This window comes from Wyeomyia smithii, chromosome 1, assembly GCF_029784165.1.
Source record: "Wyeomyia smithii strain HCP4-BCI-WySm-NY-G18 chromosome 1, ASM2978416v1, whole genome shotgun sequence".
NCBI lineage: Eukaryota > Metazoa > Arthropoda > Insecta > Diptera > Culicidae > Wyeomyia > Wyeomyia smithii.
In genome coordinates, this window is record NC_073694.1 from 48,731,435 (window position 1) to 48,751,546 (window position 20,112).

General features: G+C 41.4%; 3 protein-coding genes across 3 annotated transcripts in view; 1 reads left to right on the top strand and 2 right to left on the bottom strand.

Moving 5' to 3' along the window:
- LOC129717529 (uncharacterized) overlaps positions 1–20,112 on the top strand; it is a 199,475-nt gene that overhangs the window by 46,588 nt on the left and 132,775 nt on the right. The gene's annotated exons all lie outside the window — the stretch shown is intronic.
- Positions 1,947–17,789, bottom strand: LOC129716728 (uncharacterized). The gene is made up of 2 exons (XM_055666566.1): positions 15,938–17,789; positions 1,947–2,401 (listed from the first exon to the last, which is right to left on the bottom strand). Exons 1-2 carry the CDS (start codon positions 17,787–17,789, stop codon positions 1,947–1,949), a joined length of 2,307 nt encoding a protein of 768 aa, XP_055522541.1.
- LOC129716729 (uncharacterized) lies at positions 18,811–19,926 on the bottom strand. The gene has a single exon (XM_055666567.1). It carries the CDS (start codon positions 19,924–19,926, stop codon positions 18,811–18,813), a length of 1,116 nt encoding a protein of 371 aa, XP_055522542.1.

Consider the following 20,112-nt stretch of genomic DNA (forward strand, 5'->3'; position numbering starts at 1 on the left):
GCAAATTGCGAAAGCTTAGTAGTAGTAGTTTCTTTATTTGACGGATAGATGTCGCTGTCAGCGAAAAAATCGAGCAGGACAACAATGCGGGAGAGACAAACTAGTCGCAAACACAAAATCACTTCACTAAGCACGGCCAAAAGTTTCACTGATAAGTGCACTATGGGGCACTTTTCGCACGCTACTTCACTTGTCCAATACATAGACGAAAACAAAGAAGAGTTCAGAATACATTCACTAGTCAAAAATCATAAAATCACTATAGAAAACGGAAAAATTGAACGACGTAAACAAACTCAACCAAAACAAACGACGTAAACAACCGATTATTCCCACCCACGAAATCAATCATTTATTTTTCTTACGTTTCTGTCTCATATTTTCTTAAAATGGGTATACAAGCAATATAAGACCGAAAGTCTAACGGCTTGAGTGTCGGAGATTATTTGCGTCCTACAATTCCTAGCTGTGCTGTGCTGTTAGAAAGAATTATGCACGAGAGATCCTCATGGACACCGAATATTCATAGATTGCGGCGGAAGTGGTTCGTTCTCCTCTTCCGTTCGTCATATTGCAACCCTAACGGGAAAGACCACCAGTGTTCGAAGGTTACGATCCTTGATTTTCACTTAGGATTTATTGGTTCGAAATGAATACCGGTTTATCTTGATGACAGACTCTATCCTTGATCACAGAGGCTTTCAGTAATTGGTGGGTGAAAAATTAAACGCAGGATTATTTTGGTTTTCCAAGAATGCTGAAGTGAACAGAAAATTGGTAGGAGCTCTGCGACTTGTTCGATGATTTTGTACGATATAACTATTTCAGGCATGTGAAAGATTACTCGATGAATGCGCTAATATATGTCAATATAGACACTTTTCGTTTAGAATTAGGAGAATTAAAAAACTTCTGTTTTAGAACGATGAGTTTTAGATTTGCTCTCATGAAACATTGACACTTTACTTTAAAACGAGAAAAAACTTAAGTTTTCTAACTAAATCAGCCTACCAATCCATGGAATTGATTTCATTATATATAAGCTCCTAATTTAAAATACTGTTCAGCCATTAATATTAAATTTTAATTTCCTGCTTCAAAAAAAAAAAAATTATCTATTAATCATTCATTATATCAAAAACACTACGAATACTTCAATCTTGGTTTCTCCGTCAAATCTTGAATATAACGGTACCTTGTGTGGGCTGTGTTTCGCCAGTTCCCCAGGCGTCTCATCACCCGCAAGTCTTCTTCGATCATGGAAATTTTCACTCACTAGCAATATTTCATGCAAATGTGTTCTTTGATTCATCAGGTATCGTTCAATTGTTTCCACTCGCGTACAAGTTTTCCAAAGAAACGCTGCTGATTGTTTTTCGCTACAAGAGTTCCGAATACCATAGAAGGAGTCTGAATGATTCAAACACGATAGTATTTATGGATCCAAGTTCACTTGCAGTCAACGGGATCGCGAGAGCCTTTGAGAGATTATCGCCAGTGATACAAAATTATGAATCCAAATGAACGTTAGATGCGTTCAACTGTTTGCTTACCGGAGCATGTAGGTGGGTCAATGCTTGCGGAAATGGTAGCTTGGTCCATTAGCATGTGATATTTGAAATCACTAAGAATCATCGCGGTATATCACGATAAAAGCACGACGTGGAGTAGCCGAATTACGCCTGCAAGCAACTAACATTTGAAAGAATCGTTGCGATCGCTCGTGTGCAATCGTTTACGATTCTTTCGTGAAACACTCGCTATATGTTGCTCGCTTCGCCTAAAGCAGGCAATACTGAAACAAAAACATCAAAGAAAGCTACCATATATTTCTTTGCTATAAGTTGTCTCTTGCATGCGTGAGAATGTGTAACTTTTAATAGTGATGAATTGCTGGGATTGAAAGCTTATGAATAGCAAGTTCAGAAATGATATCCGAATGAATGTTAGGCGACACGATTTTTTCCATCCTTGGCGTCAACTTCAGTTCCCTTCAGTGCGTTGGTTGTAGGCCTGCCCACTCGGCGCATGCGAGCTTCACCAAACATATAGTTTAATAAAAAGCGTTGCTCGCTGATACGGGAGACGGATTGTTCGTCGATCTCTAGAAACAATTCGACGGTTTTCCCTGCTACCTTGCGGTTCTTTACGCGCCAATCCAGTGCAGAGATACCGTCGTTCTGATTTTGGATGAATCGCAATATTATTCCGTTTGATGTGTCCACGCTGTTTAAAAAATAACCTGCGAACAGAATAGCTTTCGGCAGGTTATCCGTGTTGTAAACACGCAGTTGTGCTCCATCCCAGGGAGTTAGGTCTGGGAACGTTTTCTCCAGCCACGGTTTCGTTATCGGCGCATTAAAGGTAGCCGTGTTTGAAGTGGCAACTCCTGAACTTGGGCCTGAGAAGGGGAGAATCTAGTACCGCAATCGTGCACTGTTTAAAGTCCCACGAAGGCACCAGGATCAGCCACCCCTAACATGGAGAACAGACGCTGCTATGAGCCGCACCATCTGCGTGAATAAACACTAGGGTTGGCGTGCATTTCCTCTACCGCCGAGATATGGTTAACGCGCCAATGATCGCGTCGCACCTTCTCACTTAGCTATTGTTGGATGACAACATTACCCATGATACACCAATGTGTCCATGTTTCAGCAGACAGTCTATTGTGATCGTATGACCAGTGGAGGTGTGAGATAGGAACATGTGATGACAGGAGCTAAGTTTGAGTCTATTATCTACGGAAGTCCTGCCTATTACGGGCTTCACAGGCATCTGCGATCGAACAGACTTAGCCCTCGCACAAAGTACAACCTGTACAAACATGTTTCACGAATACTGAACCAAGCAAAGCAAAGCCTTGGTGCTTCATTACGATTCGAAACTTGACCTTCTGTTCATTCATACACAGACTTCACAGCCGACTGTTTAGTATACAGGACAATTGCGGAGCTAGCGTTACGATCCTACTGACACTAACAGTCTCTCCCGAGCCGAGACTCGAATCTACGACGACTGGCTTGTTAGGCCAGCATCGTACCTCGAGACCATCTGGGAGATATGAATGCTGGACCACTAGCCTGCAAATCTGGCGTTCGCTGGGAATCCGGTCGGTACACGATAAGGAGGAGCGCAGCTAGCAAGGTGGGTAGACCAAGTGGAGCAAGACCTGGCAAATATTTAATGCCCGCGAGCTCGGAGAAACATTGCCAGGAACCGACTTGATTGGAGGAATTTCGTTCATCAGGTTATCTTTTAATAATGTTACGCCAAGAAAAGTGAGTGAGTAAATGAAAATTCAAATATAATCCCAAAAACCATATTTTGGCCGCTTTTCCCTATCACTTGTTATTATTTAGATTGATACTTTGTCAGAGCAAAATTGTTAATTTTCCCCCAAGCAGTGAACTTTTGATTTCATTGAAGTTGGCGGATGAAACATACAGGCATACAGGCTGTAAATGACTATGCGTCTCCTTTTTCACCAAATTCGATAGAGGCGTACGATGTTCAGAAAAACGGTACTATCTCTAATTTGATTTATGTACAAATAACATTTCAAGATTTGGTAACTTGAGGTCAAGAGGAAGATTCGTGTGGGTCAGTGTTATTAAGCGATTTTTCTATGATGTAGCGAAATTTTATTAAACATATCAAACAATAAGCATCAAAACCGCAGTTCTCCGGGTGTCCGATGATTGAGGTGCCATTATCGTCAAAAAAGGTGTTGGTATACTGCTACTGCTCGACATTTTTTAGAAGGCATTTGATACTATTCCACATGGTACATTATTGAACAAACTGCATATGCAATTCAACTTCTCCACTACCGCCGTAAGCCTGATGAAATCGTACTTGCATGGACGAAAGCAGACAGTTTTTTGCGGTGATCGTTGCTCTAGCTGTATTGATGTGCCATCTGGCGTTCCTCAAGGCTCCGTTCTTGGCCCTTTTCTTTTTTGCTGTCATATCAACGACCTACCGACGGTGCTGAAGTACTGCTCTATACAAATTTACGCTGATGACGTACAACTCTTCATCGGGCGACCTGGCCCTTGTGTGCGCGAGATCTCGAAAGAGTTTCAGCTTGGTCTCGACGGAATTAATTACATGTGAATCCAGTAAAGATCACAAGCCGACATCGCAGAACCTCTGTTTTGCCAACATCTGAAGTGACAATGAATGAAGAAACCATCGAATGGTATAACAGTGCCAGCAACTTAGGATTTATTTTCCAGAGTGACCTGCAGTGGGAAGAACTGATTGCTCAACAATGTGGAAAAATCTATGCAAGTCTTAGAACGCTGTACTACTGTACCTCCTCCGCGCCAACAGCCACCAAACTAACTCTATTCAAGGCTTCGATCTTACCGCATTTCTTATTTGGTGATGTCCTCCATGTTCGGCCTAGCGCAAGCTCTTTTGATCGGTTACGTGTGGCATTAAACTGTTGTGTGCGGTACGTCTACGGACCGAGTCGCTACGATCACGTGAGTCACCTGCAAAAAACCTCGTTGTATGTCCCTTGGAGACTTTCTAAGCGCATCCATCATGTGTTTTCCTGTGGAATCTTTTGCGAACGGAATCTCCTGTAATACTGTTCCTTAAGCTTATCCACAGCTGTGGACGTCGGTTGCAAAACCTAGTGATCCCAACCAAAAACACGGCTTGTTACGCCAGTTCGATGTTCGTTCGAGGTGTGGTAAACTGGAATTCGTTGCCTACCGCTGTGAAGCGTTCTTCGTCGGAAGCAAATTTCAAGAGTGGCTGCATCAACTTTTGAAAGCGTGTAATCTAAAGTTTTTTACATATTATTAGATTGAGTAGGCTAAGAACAAGTTAAGAATAAGTTTTTCATAATTATTTCATACGCATGGTGAAAACGGAGGTAGTAAATTTTTAAAAGATGTATAATCTTACGCTACTGAACAATAAACAAACAAACAAACAAACAAACAATATATTGATGAACTATAAAAGCTGAAAAGTATAATAAAGGAAAGGTCATGGGAGGTTTCACATTTCACACTAATCTGTTTCATGCATAATTGTTTCCCGTTGTTTATTTATATACTTGAGAAATAATTAGTTGCGTACAAGGAAACAGCAACTAAAAATTGAATCCAATGAAAAAACTGCAGAAAAAAAAACAATCAATAACTGCTTCTAATGTACAAAACAAATGAGCGGTCGGTGGTATATTTTTAACAAATAAATCATACCTTGCCGTATAGAGGTCATTCCCGTTCTAATAACAGTTGAGAATTGATTTTTCAGTTATAAAAAATCTCCCTGCAGAGTACAGATTGGCGCACCAGCAACGTATATCGAGAATTAGTTTGGCATTCCCTTGCCCGACAGTGATGGATGAGGTGGTTTCATGGCTTCTTAGGGAATGAAACGATGCTTGAAGGTTTGATAGCATAATTGGCTGGGCAGTCAAGCAGGATATTTCCTCGGCCGTATTGTTCTAGCGAATCCGCACTTTTTTCCAAGGAGCCTGACTTTAATGGTTCAGCGGAACTAATAAAGCATGAAACGGAAATTGAGGGTACGGTTAGCAAAAACAATAGCAAGCGACTGAAGTGTCGTGTAATAATCACTTTTTTTGTGTAATCCAATTTAATGCTAACGACCGACAAGTTTCGCAAATTTTCAAGCTTAATTAACATTAAATTTCGATTGCTTTTTCGAGTATGACGAAATTGAAATTAAAGGTGCAATAGCAAAACAATTTTTCTTTCTTGGTGCATAAATGGTTTTACGTCCGAAATGTCGTCAAGGGACTTAAAACTAGTTGCACCATTCCAGAGAATCCAAAAAAGTTGAAATGTTGATCGCAATTGAATCAGAATGCGATTTAATGTTTTTGGCGTCCTGAAATGAAAGACATTTAAATAAAAAAACTGTCATCCACACTAGGAGAAAAATGCGTCAATAAACATGTGAATAATAAAAAAACAGCATGCAGTTTTGAGTTTTATACCGAATAAGTAAATACCGACTGAAATTTGCTTCCATCGAAGTCGATGCGGGATTATTTACGGCTCATCAAGCATCGCCAAAAGAACGACAGCCCGGTGTTATCAGATGAACGAGAAAACGCTGACCAAGTCGGGATTTATTTGTCAAACCAAATTACGGTGTCATGCTCCAGCCCGCTACTTCAAAGAAAAAATATCGATCAAAGCGTTAAACAGACGGCATTGCAGGAAAATGGTCATCGCGACAAACGGTTCCGTATCTGTCTGTGAAATTCAACCGACAACGATTCTGTGCAGAGAAACTCGAAGCTCGGAATGTTTTTTTTTAGAACGAGAAGCACGATATTGAGAAGTGTGGAGCAATTTTAATATGCCGTAAAGTGACGGAGTCAATAGAGATCAGGGGTCCGTCAAGAGGATATAATTGCTTCATGGGAATTCCAGAGAATGCATGAATGAAATAGTAGCAGCCCACACAGGGGGCTGGCATCACATTAAAGCCAGGCATTCGACATTAAAAGTAATATGGCGTCATTCGTGCATGATGGTGTGAATGCGAGAGGCTGGCTTCTACAGTCTCTTTCATATAACAGACTTATAATGAACAAAGATTACGTATGAAATATTTTTCGAAACACGGAAAACCGCTGATGGTTTTGAATAAAACAATTTTATTGGCGCTAAAAGGTCAATGAACAAAATTTTTGAAAATTTCCAAGCATAATAAATCTGCAAGACTGACAATAACAATCACAACCTTTAGTTATCCTTCATCGCCATCGTAGCCCATCCTTATATCATTTAGAGCATTACCGAGCTTTTCCAGTTTAAAATGCAGACAAATTTGACAATTTAGGCGTACTCAAACAGCAAATATTTCTGTTATAATGATACCAAATTATATTTTATTATTTTCAACCGGGTTTTGCACAAATCCAGATTAATCGGCATAAAACAACTTTATTTTTAACTCAACTCAGTTCTCATGCTCTTGGTCGATTCGTTCCCACTGAAATGCATTGCAGCCGTAATTTGTTGAACCAGTTGAAGTATGATACCCCAAAAATATAATTCGCCGAATTAAAAAGCAAAATAACGTCAATAGAAAGCCTGTAATTTATTTCATGAATACAGATTAATTTTTTGCTATCTCATTCATTAAATCGAGATCCCCGGTGAATGAAAAAATCCACCAGACGGACTACCCTTCGGTAGACTGAAGCAGAAAAAATGATGTCAACATAAGCAATAGCCGAAGCTGACTTGCGTTATTTCAATATACTTTTTCTACAGACCTGGGATCTTCAGCCCTTTTGTTATGCGACATACTTTTACGGTGTTGGAATTGCTATTCCTCGCTATGGCTTAAAATAAAAGAAGATATCTTTTGTGTTATTCTGCCTCTTTATTTGAGGGAGAAATTAATTGTTCGCTCCTAGTGGCTACACGCTATGCACCAAAAAGTTCGAGAGTGCGCACCCAGACATATCATAAATGATACGAACACACCGAAACAACCTTTTCAATGTTTTTTTTTTATGAGAAAATGTTGCTGTTGCTATGTTGCTGTTTTGTGTGCAAGTAAAATATGATGTGTCGGTTAAATGATAAAACTCATAATAGTAAACACAACGCTCTATAAACACATGCTGAAGGTTATTTCTAGGTATATATTCGTGCCTGGTTATTGTTTCGTATTAGCTTTACTCGAGCCGTAAAGAAATCTTTTAAGCAATTGTCAAAAAGCTGTTTGCGAATTATTTTCTACTTTCTTCAATTGTATAGATCTATATACGTACAAATGTGTTAGTGCCACGCGTTGAAGCAAATATAAACAAATCGTTTGTTTGAAATTCGGTTCTGGAAACACTTTTCATCCGTGCCCCGGAATTAGATGATCCTGGTGAATGCAATCGGAAAAAATGGCGCAGGTACAGGACTGCTCAAGCTTGAGTTTTATTTAGAGGAAGAGACCATTCCGCTCGAGTATTACGTATGATTTATTAATGTACCGTAAACTGGGGTGACTTTGATCACCGGGGTGACTTTGATCACTATACCTCTTTTCTGAAAATATGGTAAAAAAGCGCTTGTAGTGCTTGGGATTTGTCGTAATCTTCACTGATTGTGTGCATATATGTTCGCATTGCTACTATTCATGCATTCCCTGCTATTTAAAGAGTGTTTTTCATGCTAAAATATTATTTGAAAATAAAGTTTATTTTTGGCGATTTTTGTTGCATACAAACAATCGGTTCAAGCAGATTCAAAACAACAAGTTGCAATACGAAAAGTGTTTTTATTTTGTTCCCAGATTAGTTCTTAAGATGAACAAATATTATAACAATACATTTAATGTTATTTTTGCAAGTTTTTCCTCGAAGGCAATGTTGAGTCCCAATTTTCTCCACAGCGTATTACATATTTCTTCTTAACAAAAACCCAAGACGTGAAGTAACATGCAAATTTGGACAATTTCATAAGTCATATTCCTCGTGGACTAGTTTTTGACGATTTTAGACCACCTTCTCTCTCAGTGAATAATCATTCATATAGATTCTAAAAATTTTGTATGAATCTTGGACATTCACCATCATAAACTGTTCACGTAGAATTTGAATGGCCCCCAAGTTGCTTTCCAGATTTATAAACACGTTTAAGTCGTTTAAGGCTGTTCAATTTAGTGAAAGTAGCAAAGTGTTACTCCAAATTTATCAAAATAATGAAGTGATCAAAGTCACCCCGGAATGATTATTGGTGTAAAATTTTTAGAGTATATTTAAAAACAGCAAAATTGTTGCCAAACTTTTGAAGTAGTGACTGAATCTTTTTCAATGCATGCCAGTACTTATTTCAAAAATATCAAAGAACATTGTTTTCAGTATATTCTGAAAATTTTTGAGATACAATCAAAAAAGTGATCAAAGTCACCCCAATTTACGGTACTAACAATGTGGTTTACGGAGATGTCGCGGATTAAACACAAAATTTTCTTAAATTGCAAAGACATGAAGGTTGCACTCAAAAAAATGCACTTTCTTTTGTGTTCTGTGCAGGGCAGACTTCATATTTTCAGGGTTAGGTAGGCACCTAACCTAACCGATAAACAGAATAAGAGTGGAATTTCTCTAGTGAACTGTACCGCGAGTGGTTAGTGTACAAACACTGACAATAGCCAACAACATGAATGCCTCAAAAAAACAGACCTCACATCGGAAAACGTATGTGGTAAATGTGGTAGTCAAATTATAAGAATAATTATAAAAATAATATCTAAAGGAAAACAGTCCCAGAAATCGATTGGTAGACTATATGATCTACATAAAGTCAGCAACATGTTAATTTTGTCCTAATGCATAGCTTAAATAGATTTATCTCGAGGTAGGATTCACTTATTTGCAATCTTTTCAATATAATATCTAGAGTGTGAACGATACTTAAAGATACAGTAACATCTAAATTAATATGATCCCCCTCTTTTCGCGGGGAGGAGTCGCATTCTCGGCCAGGACCAGTCCAAATTTTAAATCGCGAACGGCCCTTCATGAGTATTTCAAATTGGATAATTTTCGTGATGCTCTCGATGCTTTCGGTGTTTCAATTAGGAAACATCGGGAAATGACGCAGCTTTTTTTTAGGTTTTTTGACCCCTCCCCCCTCCCTCATTGTAGCATTTCGTCACAAAATCAGAGTATTCCACGAGAGACAATTTTCCCTCGCGGAACCACTATCTATCTTTGTCATTCTAATGTATTTTCTCTGCCTATCTCTACTTTAGTACACTACTTAAACTAATCTCTGAGAGCGGCAACTTCTTGGCGCTTTGTAATCAACCGCAAACAACCCGGTAACTCACCCTCGCGCACGCGGTGACGAGTTACTGGTGCATTTATGGAAAAAATCCGGCAGAAGACCGGCTTCTTTCCGGGTTCTAGGTATGCCACGTAATGTGACGGAACCCTGTATGAGGCTGTAAAGAAGGGCATGGTGCCGTTACATCTGCCCCGCCTCCGATGATAGAGCTCCCGTCGAGCTCTACCTATTTACACTCTATTTACGTTACAGTAATTTTTATTACTTATTAAATATCTACACGCCAGGTGCACCATGCAGCAGTTTTTCCATACTTAGGGACGACCGAACTCCAATTCCTTTCTGGCTTGTTGTCGTCCAGTATATGCGTCTGCTGATAAGTTACTTAACCATGTGACGAAAATCTTGCGGGCGAAGTGAGACGGGTGGAGTGTGTCCGGTACGGTATAAACCGTACATAGAAGGCTAGGCAAGAAAAAGTTGCACTATGTTGTTGCCCCCAATATAGAATGTTGCCGTAAGATGTAAAAATACGCATACAAACGGGTTATGAAAATATTTGTTTGAACACTAAGGTCTATTTTACACGTATCTACGCGGATTTTTAAGAAAAATCAATTTTACGCAGTATATTTTATTGGTTTTTTATTATAAAATCGTTTAATTACAGTGTCAGATGAGTTCACTCAATCCAATTAGTGAATATTCACTGCAATGGCCTAAACTTTTCATATTTTTTCTTGATTTTTAGCTCGATTTATCAAAAATTTATGTATGTGAAGAAAAAAAAATTAAAAATGTTCAAAATCGTTTAGCAAATGAAGTATTTTTCACGTGGATTTCGAATTTACGCAGATTTTTTTACGCGCTACGTACCATATCTTACCAAACGGTTCCAAGTCCTTTGCTGTACGCGAGAATCGTCCCCAATACACTCGGTCCATGGCTGCAGTTCGCCAGCTTTGCAGCCTGCGTAGGATCCGTAGGTCATCATCCACCCTATCGATCCATCTTGCCCGCTCTGCGCCGCTCCGTCTCGTCCTTGACGGATTGGTTTCAAAAACCATCTTTTCCGGGCTGTCGTCCAACATTCTTACTACATGCCCAGCCCACCGCAACCTGGCAGTCTTAGCGGTGCGGACGATACATTGCTCCCCAAGTAGCTCCTGCAGCTTGTGGTTCATTCGCCTTCTCCACGTTCCGTTCTCCATCTGCAGTCCACCGAGTCTGGTACGCAATACCTTCCGTATCCGCCATCTTCACGAAGTCACAATGTTCGACTTTTGAAATATCGTGCCACTCGTGTTAATCCCCGTTCTTCTGATGACATCTTCCGGGGCAATATTAAACAGTAGGCACGAGAGACCATCACCTTGCCTTAAACCTCTTCGGGTTTCAAAGGGGCTCGAGAGTACCCCCGATGCTCAAACTACACACATCACTCGATCCATCGTCGCTCTGACCAACCGCGTTAGTTTGTCCGGAAATCCGTATTCGTGCATATTTTGCCATAGCCGATCTCGATCGATTGTGTCGTATGCCGATTTAAAATGGATGAACAAGTAGTGTGTGGGCATATTGTATTCGCGGCATTTCTGCATAACCTGCCGAACCGCGAATATCTTGTCCGTGGTGGCGTGGGCACTCATGAATCTCGCCTGACAGTGCTCCACGAACTGCTTCGCCAATGGTGATAGTCGACGGCAGAGTATTTGGGAGAGTACCTTGTAGGGGGCGTTCAGCAGTGTGATTGCTTGGTAGTTGTAGGTAGTTGGTAGTTTTTGTAGATGGGACACAAAATACCTTCCATCCACTCTTCCGGTACTCGTTCTTCCTCCCAAATCTTGACAATGACCCTGTGCACTTGCCAGTGTTTCTCCACCGTATTCCAACAGTTCGCTGGAGTGGACCGCAACTTTATTGTTTTTCAGCCGACCAATCTCCGTCCTCGCGCTCTACTGCATCACCGTTTAAATGCTCATCGAAGTGCTGCTTCCACCTTTCGATCACCTCCCGTAAAAAGGTTGCCGTCCAAGCTCCTGCACATATCGGCTTGTGGCTTTAGCATTTACGACAGCTGTCCAGCTTCTCGTAGAACTTCCGAGTGTCGTTAGATTGGTACAGCTCTTCCATCGCTACGCGATCTCGGTCCTCTTGCTGGCACTTCTTCCTTCGGAGAACTGAGTTTTGGCTGTTCCGTGCCTGTCATTATCGTTCCACGTTCGCTCTCGTACGGTGTTGCAGCATTCACGCCCGCGCTGCTTTATTCTCCTCGACTAACTGTTTGCATTCGCCGTCAAACCAATCATTTCTATGATTCAGAGCCCTTGTACCTAGTAGCGCAACGGCAGTGCAACCAATGGCGGATCGGATGCTCCTTCAGTCATCTTCAGGAGTAGCTGCACCAAGCTGCTCTTCCGTGGGTAACGCTGCCTCCAGCTGCTGCACGTATTCCTGTGCAACCCTGGCGTTCTGCAGTTGCTCAATATTTGATTGTGGCGTTAGATTTCGGCGAGCGTTGTACACCGTCGATAGTTTTAAGCGCATGCACACAGCTACTAGTGATCCTAGCTAGGAATAGTTAGGTAGTGGTCCGAATCTATATTCGCACTGCGGTAGGTGCGAAGGTTGATAATGTCGGAGAAGAACCTGCCTTCGATTAGAATGTGGTCGATATGATTCTCTGTCTGTTGGTCAGGTGATCTCCAGGTGGGTTTTTGGATATCTTCGCGAGGGATCATTAGACATGGTGTGCAGGCTATCTGGCCCGATTGAAGGTCTGTACATTGCCTCCTGTCCCACCTTAGCATTCATGTCCCCAATGACGACTTTCACGTCCCGTCGCGGGAAGCTATCGTAGCCCTGCTCCAGCTGCGCGTAGAACGCTTCCTTCTCGTTATCGGGTCTCCCTTCATGTGGGCAGTGCACGTTGATGATGCTGTAGTTGAAGAGGCGGATAAAGATCCTCAACTTGCATATCCTTCCGTTGATCGGCAGCCACCCCATCACGCGTTGGCGCATCTTGCACAGTACTATGTAGTAGTGCTGGGACTTTTAACCGGATATATTCGTGGTCCGGTTATCCGAAGCTCGGATCACTGATGTGTAAACGAATACTATTCGGATGTCCGGATATCCGGATTTTTTTTTCTAGCTTTTAGGCCCGTTCGAATGAAATGTAACGCGGAAAATGGCTTTTTCCACGATCCCCCATCCCCTCGTAAGTATTTATTTACATAATTCTCCTTAAACTATGTTCGGATACAATATCCGGATATCCGGATATCCGACTATCCGAAAATCCGGATATCCTGTCGGATAATATACGGATTTCCTATTGATCCGGATTTTGGATATTTGTCCGATATCCGAGGTAGGATATCCGGATATTTTAATCCGGATAGTCCCAGCACTACTATGAAGCCGGTTCCCAGCTCGCTAGTGGTGCCACAAGTCTGGTAGAAGGTAGGCGCTCGGTGGCTGCTTTTCCATACATTCTGTCCTGTACAAAAAAGTTCCTGCAGCGCTACACCTTCGAAGTTGCTTGGATGTAGCTCGTCGTAGATTATCCAGTCGCATCCTGGAAAGCAGAGCGATTTGCAGTTCCATGTCCCAAGTTTTAAATCGTAGTCCTTATTTCGTTGCCCATGTCCATGCCGATTGTTCCGATCCGTATTATCTCTCACGTTGTATGTAACATATTGTTTTTCGTCATCGTGTTGAGAGTCTCACGCCGACACACGGCGTTGATCAGCCGCTCCTAACATGAAGATCAGACGTTGTTTTGAGCCGCACCATCTTAGTGAACGCTCGGGTTGGCGAAGCATTTCCTCTACCGCCGGAGTATGGTTGACGCGCCAACGATCGCGTTACACATTCTCACTTAGCTATTGTCGGATGACAACATACACGAAGCTAATATTTGCTATTATTAGTACGGATTTTATTTTGTGCGAATAAAATCCGTACCATAAATAGCAAAAATTTGCTTCGTCTAATACCTGCTTTAGACGTAGTATTAGACTTAATGTTTTGCTCAATGCCCTACATTCGACCAAGGTAAAGACAGACATTCAAAACACAATATGAATAAATTTTTAATTACTTATTAAAACTCATCGAGCCTATAATTGATCTTTTGAAAGAAAACTACCGAATTCTAAGCGAAATTATTCTCTGCGATTTGATTCCACTGAAAAAACGGTTCTCTACTGTGCCGAGCATTCAGCTTATACAACCGAAAGGTCGTTAGACTGGTTTGCCGCCTCTTGGCTTGATTTGCCGAGATAACAGTCAAATACCGCGATTCTCGTCGTAAAATGACATCTGTCAAATATTGGTCAAATATTGGTTTCTCGGCAAATGTGATTCATCCGAGATGTTTGCCGAGCACTCGGCTGTCCGAATCTCGGCACAAACAATGCCGCGATTCGGCGAAATTTCCTTGCGTAACAAAGGCTTTAGTGTACAATACAGACGAATTGTCATTTTATTCACGAATTCTCGCGATCGATTTCTACATTACAAGCTGAATCCGTAGCGATTTGCGATAAGGGCGCAACTGGCAAAAGATACATTGGGGAATATCAGTTTGAAAATTTGCAAGTACATTTTCAAGTCTTAATTTCAAAGAAAGTGACTAACATTTATATCAATACCAAAAATCGACGTAAAATAAACCTGTCTTATAGTTTCCTAACAATACTACATTAAATTTGTACATTCATGGCTAAAATCTGCGCTTTTCTTTCAACCCTTTCAAATGAGCCTTAAAGCATTTGTGTGTTACTGTCTCTGCTATGCGACTGCTTCGTTTGAATGTTGCGAAAAAAGTGAAAGATTGGATAGCAAAACCATCTGACAGTATGTAGATACTCACGTACTAGATGTATGCCAATATAACAGTTCGCACAGTTGTGATACTCGGTTATACACCAAAAGGAATTGACTGTTTATTCAATCCTCAACAACATACTCCCGCCCCTACAGCAGTGTTTCCTTCAAAGTGTAATAAACATAACTTTGCAAGCGATCTTTTGATTTCACCTCTTGAAGTCAAAAGTGTTGCCACCCTGACACGTCTATCCGGTCCTGGGTGAACTTTAACTACACGTCCTGTGATCCATGTACACGGCGGCAAGTTATCCTCTTTGATTAGGCACAACTGATCGATTAGCAGATCGGGTTCCTTACGAGACATTTTTTTTAGCTTTGTTGCATGTTGTTAAGATACTCAAGTCTCCATCGTTCCCAAAACACATGTTGTAAGTTTTTCTGTATTTGTTCATATCTCGTTAACCGATTTGAATAGTTTTGGGAATAGTCCCTATCTGGCATAGCATTTATTGGCCCTCCAGTTATAAAATGTCCAGGTGTTAAGGGGTTTGGGTCGCTGGGATCTGATGACATGGGTGAAATTGGTCTTAAGGTCAAACAACCCTCTATTTGTTTGAATAAGGTCAATATTTCCTCATATGTGGGTATTGTAGATCCAAGTACCCTACGCATATGATGCTTAACACCTTTGACTCCTGCTTCCCATATTCCGCCAAAAGCAGGTGATCGAGGAGGTATAAATTTCCACTCGACTCCTTTCCTCTTGCAAAACTCCTGGATGTCTGGCGCGACCTTGTAATTGAAATTCTCATTTAATGTCTTAATCTCGTTTCTGGAGCCCGCAAAATTAGTAGCGTTGTCGCAATAGATAGTTCTACTCCAAACCCCTTTGACCAGCAAACCTTCTTAAAGCTGCTATGAAATCGGATGTTGATAGCCCTGTTACTAGTTCTATATGAACTGCTCGAGTTCTTAGGCAAATAAATAGTGCAAAGTATACCTTGTGTGTTTTTTGAGTCCGCACAAATACTTCCTTGGCGTTGAATGGTCCACCAAAGTCAATCCCACATGTTTGAAATGGTCTGCCTGGATTCACTCGTTCACTAGGAAGTTGTCCCATAACTTGATTAAGCGGTTTTGGATTGTTGGGTAGCATTTTAAACATTCGTGTACCACTCTACGAGTTAAATTGCGACCATGAATAGGCCAATATTTCAATCTCATCGCATAAAGTAGACCTTGTGCTCCTACATGTAGATTTTCCAAATGATAATAAACGGCCAACAAATGTGCTAACTTGCATTTCGATGACAAAATAATTGAGTGCTGCTGGTTAAATTCCACTCCGGCCGCCTGAATGCGTCCTCCAACGCGAAGAACCTGACGATCATCTAAGAATGGTTGGAGAGTTATGAGGGTGCTAGAACTGGGCAACGATTTATTTTTCTTTAACAGTTGAATCTCGTTTGCAAAGTATATAGTTTGTGCCATTCGAACAATGCACAACTGAGCATCATCTAGCTCCTTCAACGTAAGTGGCCCTGTTTCTCTTTCAATTTGCTGTATGTGACAGTTTCGTTTGAAACGCAGACAGTATGCTACAACTCTCTGCAACTTTTCTAATTTCGAATAACGATCTTCGCAACGAGAGTCTACTTGTTGTTGCTCTTGTGTGATCATGACTCTTGATGGCCTTTGAGTCCACGTGCGATCGCGTCCTTCGAGGAATGCAGGGCCCTTCCACCAAATCGTGCTCTCCGCTAGCTTTTGTGTAGACGTTCCCCGGGAAATAAGATCTGCTGGGTTCTCCTTTGACCCGACGTGATTCCAGTTTTCGATTGGTGACATATCATTTATCTTCCTAACGCGATTGCTGATGAAGGTTGGCCTTTTCTTTGTCAGATTGGAGATCCAATCTAATGTGACCATCGAGTCAGTCCAGTAATAGATCCCGTGTACTTCGATCGCAAGTGCTTCCTTGGCTTTAGCCATGTGTTCTACCAGCAAAGTTGCCGCTCGTAGCTCCATGCGTGGGATGGTTGTGTCTTCTATGTTCGTCTTTTTACTGCTTGGTGCGATTCGGGATTTTGAGCACAACAGCCTGACATTGATGCCTTTTTCATTGGCCGTTCTTACGTAAATAACCGCACCATAAGCACGTTTGGCTACGTCTGCGAATCCGTGAAGTTCTACCAAGCAACCTTTGCTGTGAACGTATGTAGAAATAGAGATTTTGTTAATTTCTTCCACCTGCTTACAGAACCATTTCCATTGATTCATAATTTGTTCTGGAAGTTCTTGATCCCATTCTAGCTTTACCGACCAAATGTCTTGAATTGTTAATTTGCCATGTAGAACGATCGGACTTAGAATCCCTAGAGGATCGAAAATTTTTTGCACCTCTGACAATACGTTTCGTTTTGTGGTTCTTGCGCTCATATTTATGTCTGCTCGAAATCCAAACATATCTGCTCTTGTATTCCAAAGCATTCCCAGAATTTTCACTATTGAAGTGCTCCCATCGTCAGGTACTATTGAAGGATCGTTAGCTTTCCATTTATGTAGCTCAAAACCTGCACTCTTCAGAATCGTGCTCATCTCGTTCTTTGTTTGAATCAACCTTTCCGGGTCATCATGTCCTGTCAATACGTCGTCCATGTAGAAGTCCATTTTAATTACATTAGAGGCTTCTGGATACCGTTCCTCGTTCTCGATAGCCAATTGTCGTAAGCACCGAGTCGCTGCAAATGGTGCCGAGTAAGTTCCATATGTGACAGTATTTAAGCGATAGGTGTTGACTGCTTCTTTATGTGAGAATCGCAAAAATATTAGCAGCAATTGCCGATCATCTACGTGAATCAACATTTGCCTAAACATTTGTTTTACATCTCCTATCAGTGCGTAACGATGACTTCGGAACCTTAGAAGAATGCTGAAAAGTTCTTGTTGGATTGTGGGTCCGCTCATCAAAACGTCATTCAACGATAGTCCGGTTGATGTACTGGCAGATGCGTTAAAAACAGTTCTCAATTTAGTAGTCTTGCTCTCAGGTTTAAGTACCGCATGATGAGGCAAGTAATACATAGGTTTATCATTGTTTATGTCGTCTTCTTCAATTTTTTCCATGTGCCCGGATGTTAGATAGTCCTTCATGAAGAGTGTATAATCAGTTCGTAATTTAATGTTTTTCTCGAATCGTTTTTCTAGCTTGAGCAACCTATCTAAAGCTAAGCTCCTGGATTCTCCGAGCTGTTCGATATTTGTCTTTGTCGGTAGTCTCAACACGAATCTGCCATCCTCACTTCGTCTGGTTGTATTAACAAACAGTTCCTCGCAAAGAATTACTTCCTCTGTCAATTCTCTAATTGAAAGGTTAACTGTTCTCTCATTCAGAAACCGGCTCACGTCATTGCCAGTGTTTACGCGTGATACCCTACCTCCAACTATCCACCCTAGCGCAGTATTCTGTATGAGCGGTAATTGCTCACTTTTTTGTATGTTTCCGTTTCGTAGTATGTCAAACAAAACTGAAACTCCCAAAAGCATATCAACAGGACGACTTGAAATTCAGGATCAGCCAGGTTTACATCGTTTAAATCCCAATCGTTTATGTTCACGTCGTGTGTCGGTATTGCTCCGGTTATTGTATTGGCTACTAGTGACGTTACCGTTCTGCTGTAGTTGGAAAATCTAGCCTTAAATAATATCGATGTCTTTTCCACGACCGGCTGCACTTGTTGACCTATGCCAGTTACTTTTACATTGGTTGAGGATACATAGACACCCATCCTTTTTACAAATGATTTTTTTACGAAATTGGACTGTGATCCCGAATCCAATAGAGCTCGACAGGAGACTTTGGAGCCATTTGTTCCCAGAACCAAGACTGATGCAGTCGGTAATAAAACTTCCGGTGCGTAGTGATGAACAACATCTGTGTTTACTGTAATTATTTATTGAACCAAAAGAAAAGACCAATTACACAAATTACTCATAAATTGAACATTTTGAACTATCGCATTAGTTTACTCACATTTCTTATCGAACTGGAACTTGCGCTCATGGTTATTCTTATTTGTACCAACATGTTTCTCGCGATGGATCGTCGTGTGGTGTCTTCTGTCACACTTCAAACATCCTCGGCTTCGGCAAAGCTCGGCGGTGTGATTTGCCTTCAAGCAGTTGAAACATAGAGCAAACCGCTTAACCAGCTTGAGTTTTTCGACGATCGATTTTGCATTGAATCTGTTGCAGTCATACAACGGATGATCCTTTCGAAACGATGATTTGCGGTAAACGCACGAATTTCCGTTTTTTGACGTTTCACTGCCGGTGGCTCTAGACCTTGCCGTTCTTTTGAAGGCATAGCGTCTAGAACTTGGCATCTGTCATTTACAAATTTTTCCAACTGTTCGTAAGTGGGTGTTTTCGCTCCGGAAGCTGCTGATTCCCATTCCCTCCTGGTTGCTGAGTTCAACTTATTCGCCATTAGATGTACCAATATGGCGTCCCACGCAACCACAGGTTGCTCCAAAATTTTCAAGCATCTTAAATGTTTCCGTGCTGAGTCAAATAATTCGCGTAATAACACTGCTGCTTCAAAGGCCACCGCCTTCAGCTCAAAAAGTTCGCGAGTGTGCTGTTGGATGAGCAACTTTGGATTATTATATCGGTCAACCAAAAGATCGTACGCAATACTGTAGTTGGTCTCGGTAGTCGGTAGCGAATCGATAAGACCCAGCGCAGCTCCTTTTAACGATAGTTTCAAATACTCGAACTTTTGTATCGTAGGCAGTGAATTTCTTCGGTGGATCAATGAATTGAATTTGTCGATCAATTCCAACCAATTTTCTCCAGTACCACTGAGGGTCGGCAAGTCCACTGTTGGAAGACGTACCGAATCTCTGCTGAAAGTACTGGTAGCTGCCGGTCTCTTATTCTGGATCAGCTTATCAAACGTCGCCAGATCTGTCAGATATTTAACCTCAACCTCCGTCCGATTTTCTGCCTCCTCCGGCATCCATTGTTCGAGAGTGCTTTTAGCTTGGTTATACGTCTTGTAACAGTCCTTCAACATGTCCCTCCTGGTTTCCAGAAGGGCGATCTCATTTTCAAAAATTGCCACTGTTTCGATAATCTGCGTTACGCGCGATGCCGCATGATTTCGCTGAATCACTGCTCTTTCCAGCTCAGACTGAATAATGGCATACGTCGGTTGTTCCTGAACAATCTCTTGTTCGATGTGTTTTCCACTCCCCCCAGCAGCCAGCGTGTCTCCGGAATTTTCCATGATCTAGTGAAAGAGAAAGGCGACGAAATGTAGTGTATTGCGCGATTGATTCATTTTCCCCTTGTTGTCTATTTTATGGCTTTGTGTTTTTGATTCGTCCACCATCATGCTTGTCTTTTCTCCTCAGTAAACCTCTAGAGTGCAGGAGAACATCTTGCACTGCGGAGACAACTGCCGTCACACTAA

What these genes read in the sequence shown, in the direction of transcription:
- LOC129716728 (XM_055666566.1), bottom strand. Translation starts at nt 17,789, where the DNA reads ATGAAGGACTATCTAACATCCGGGCACATGGAAAAAATTGAAGAAGAC. An exon ending in AATTATTTTGTCATCGAAAT is followed by an intron (nt 2,402 to 15,937) that starts GCAAGTTAGCAC and finishes TCCCCTTCTCAG; the next exon opens with GCCCAAGTTCAGGAGTTGCC.
- LOC129716729 (XM_055666567.1), bottom strand. Translation starts at nt 19,926, where the DNA reads ATGGAAAATTCCGGAGACACGCTGGCTGCTGGGGGGAGTGGAAAACAC.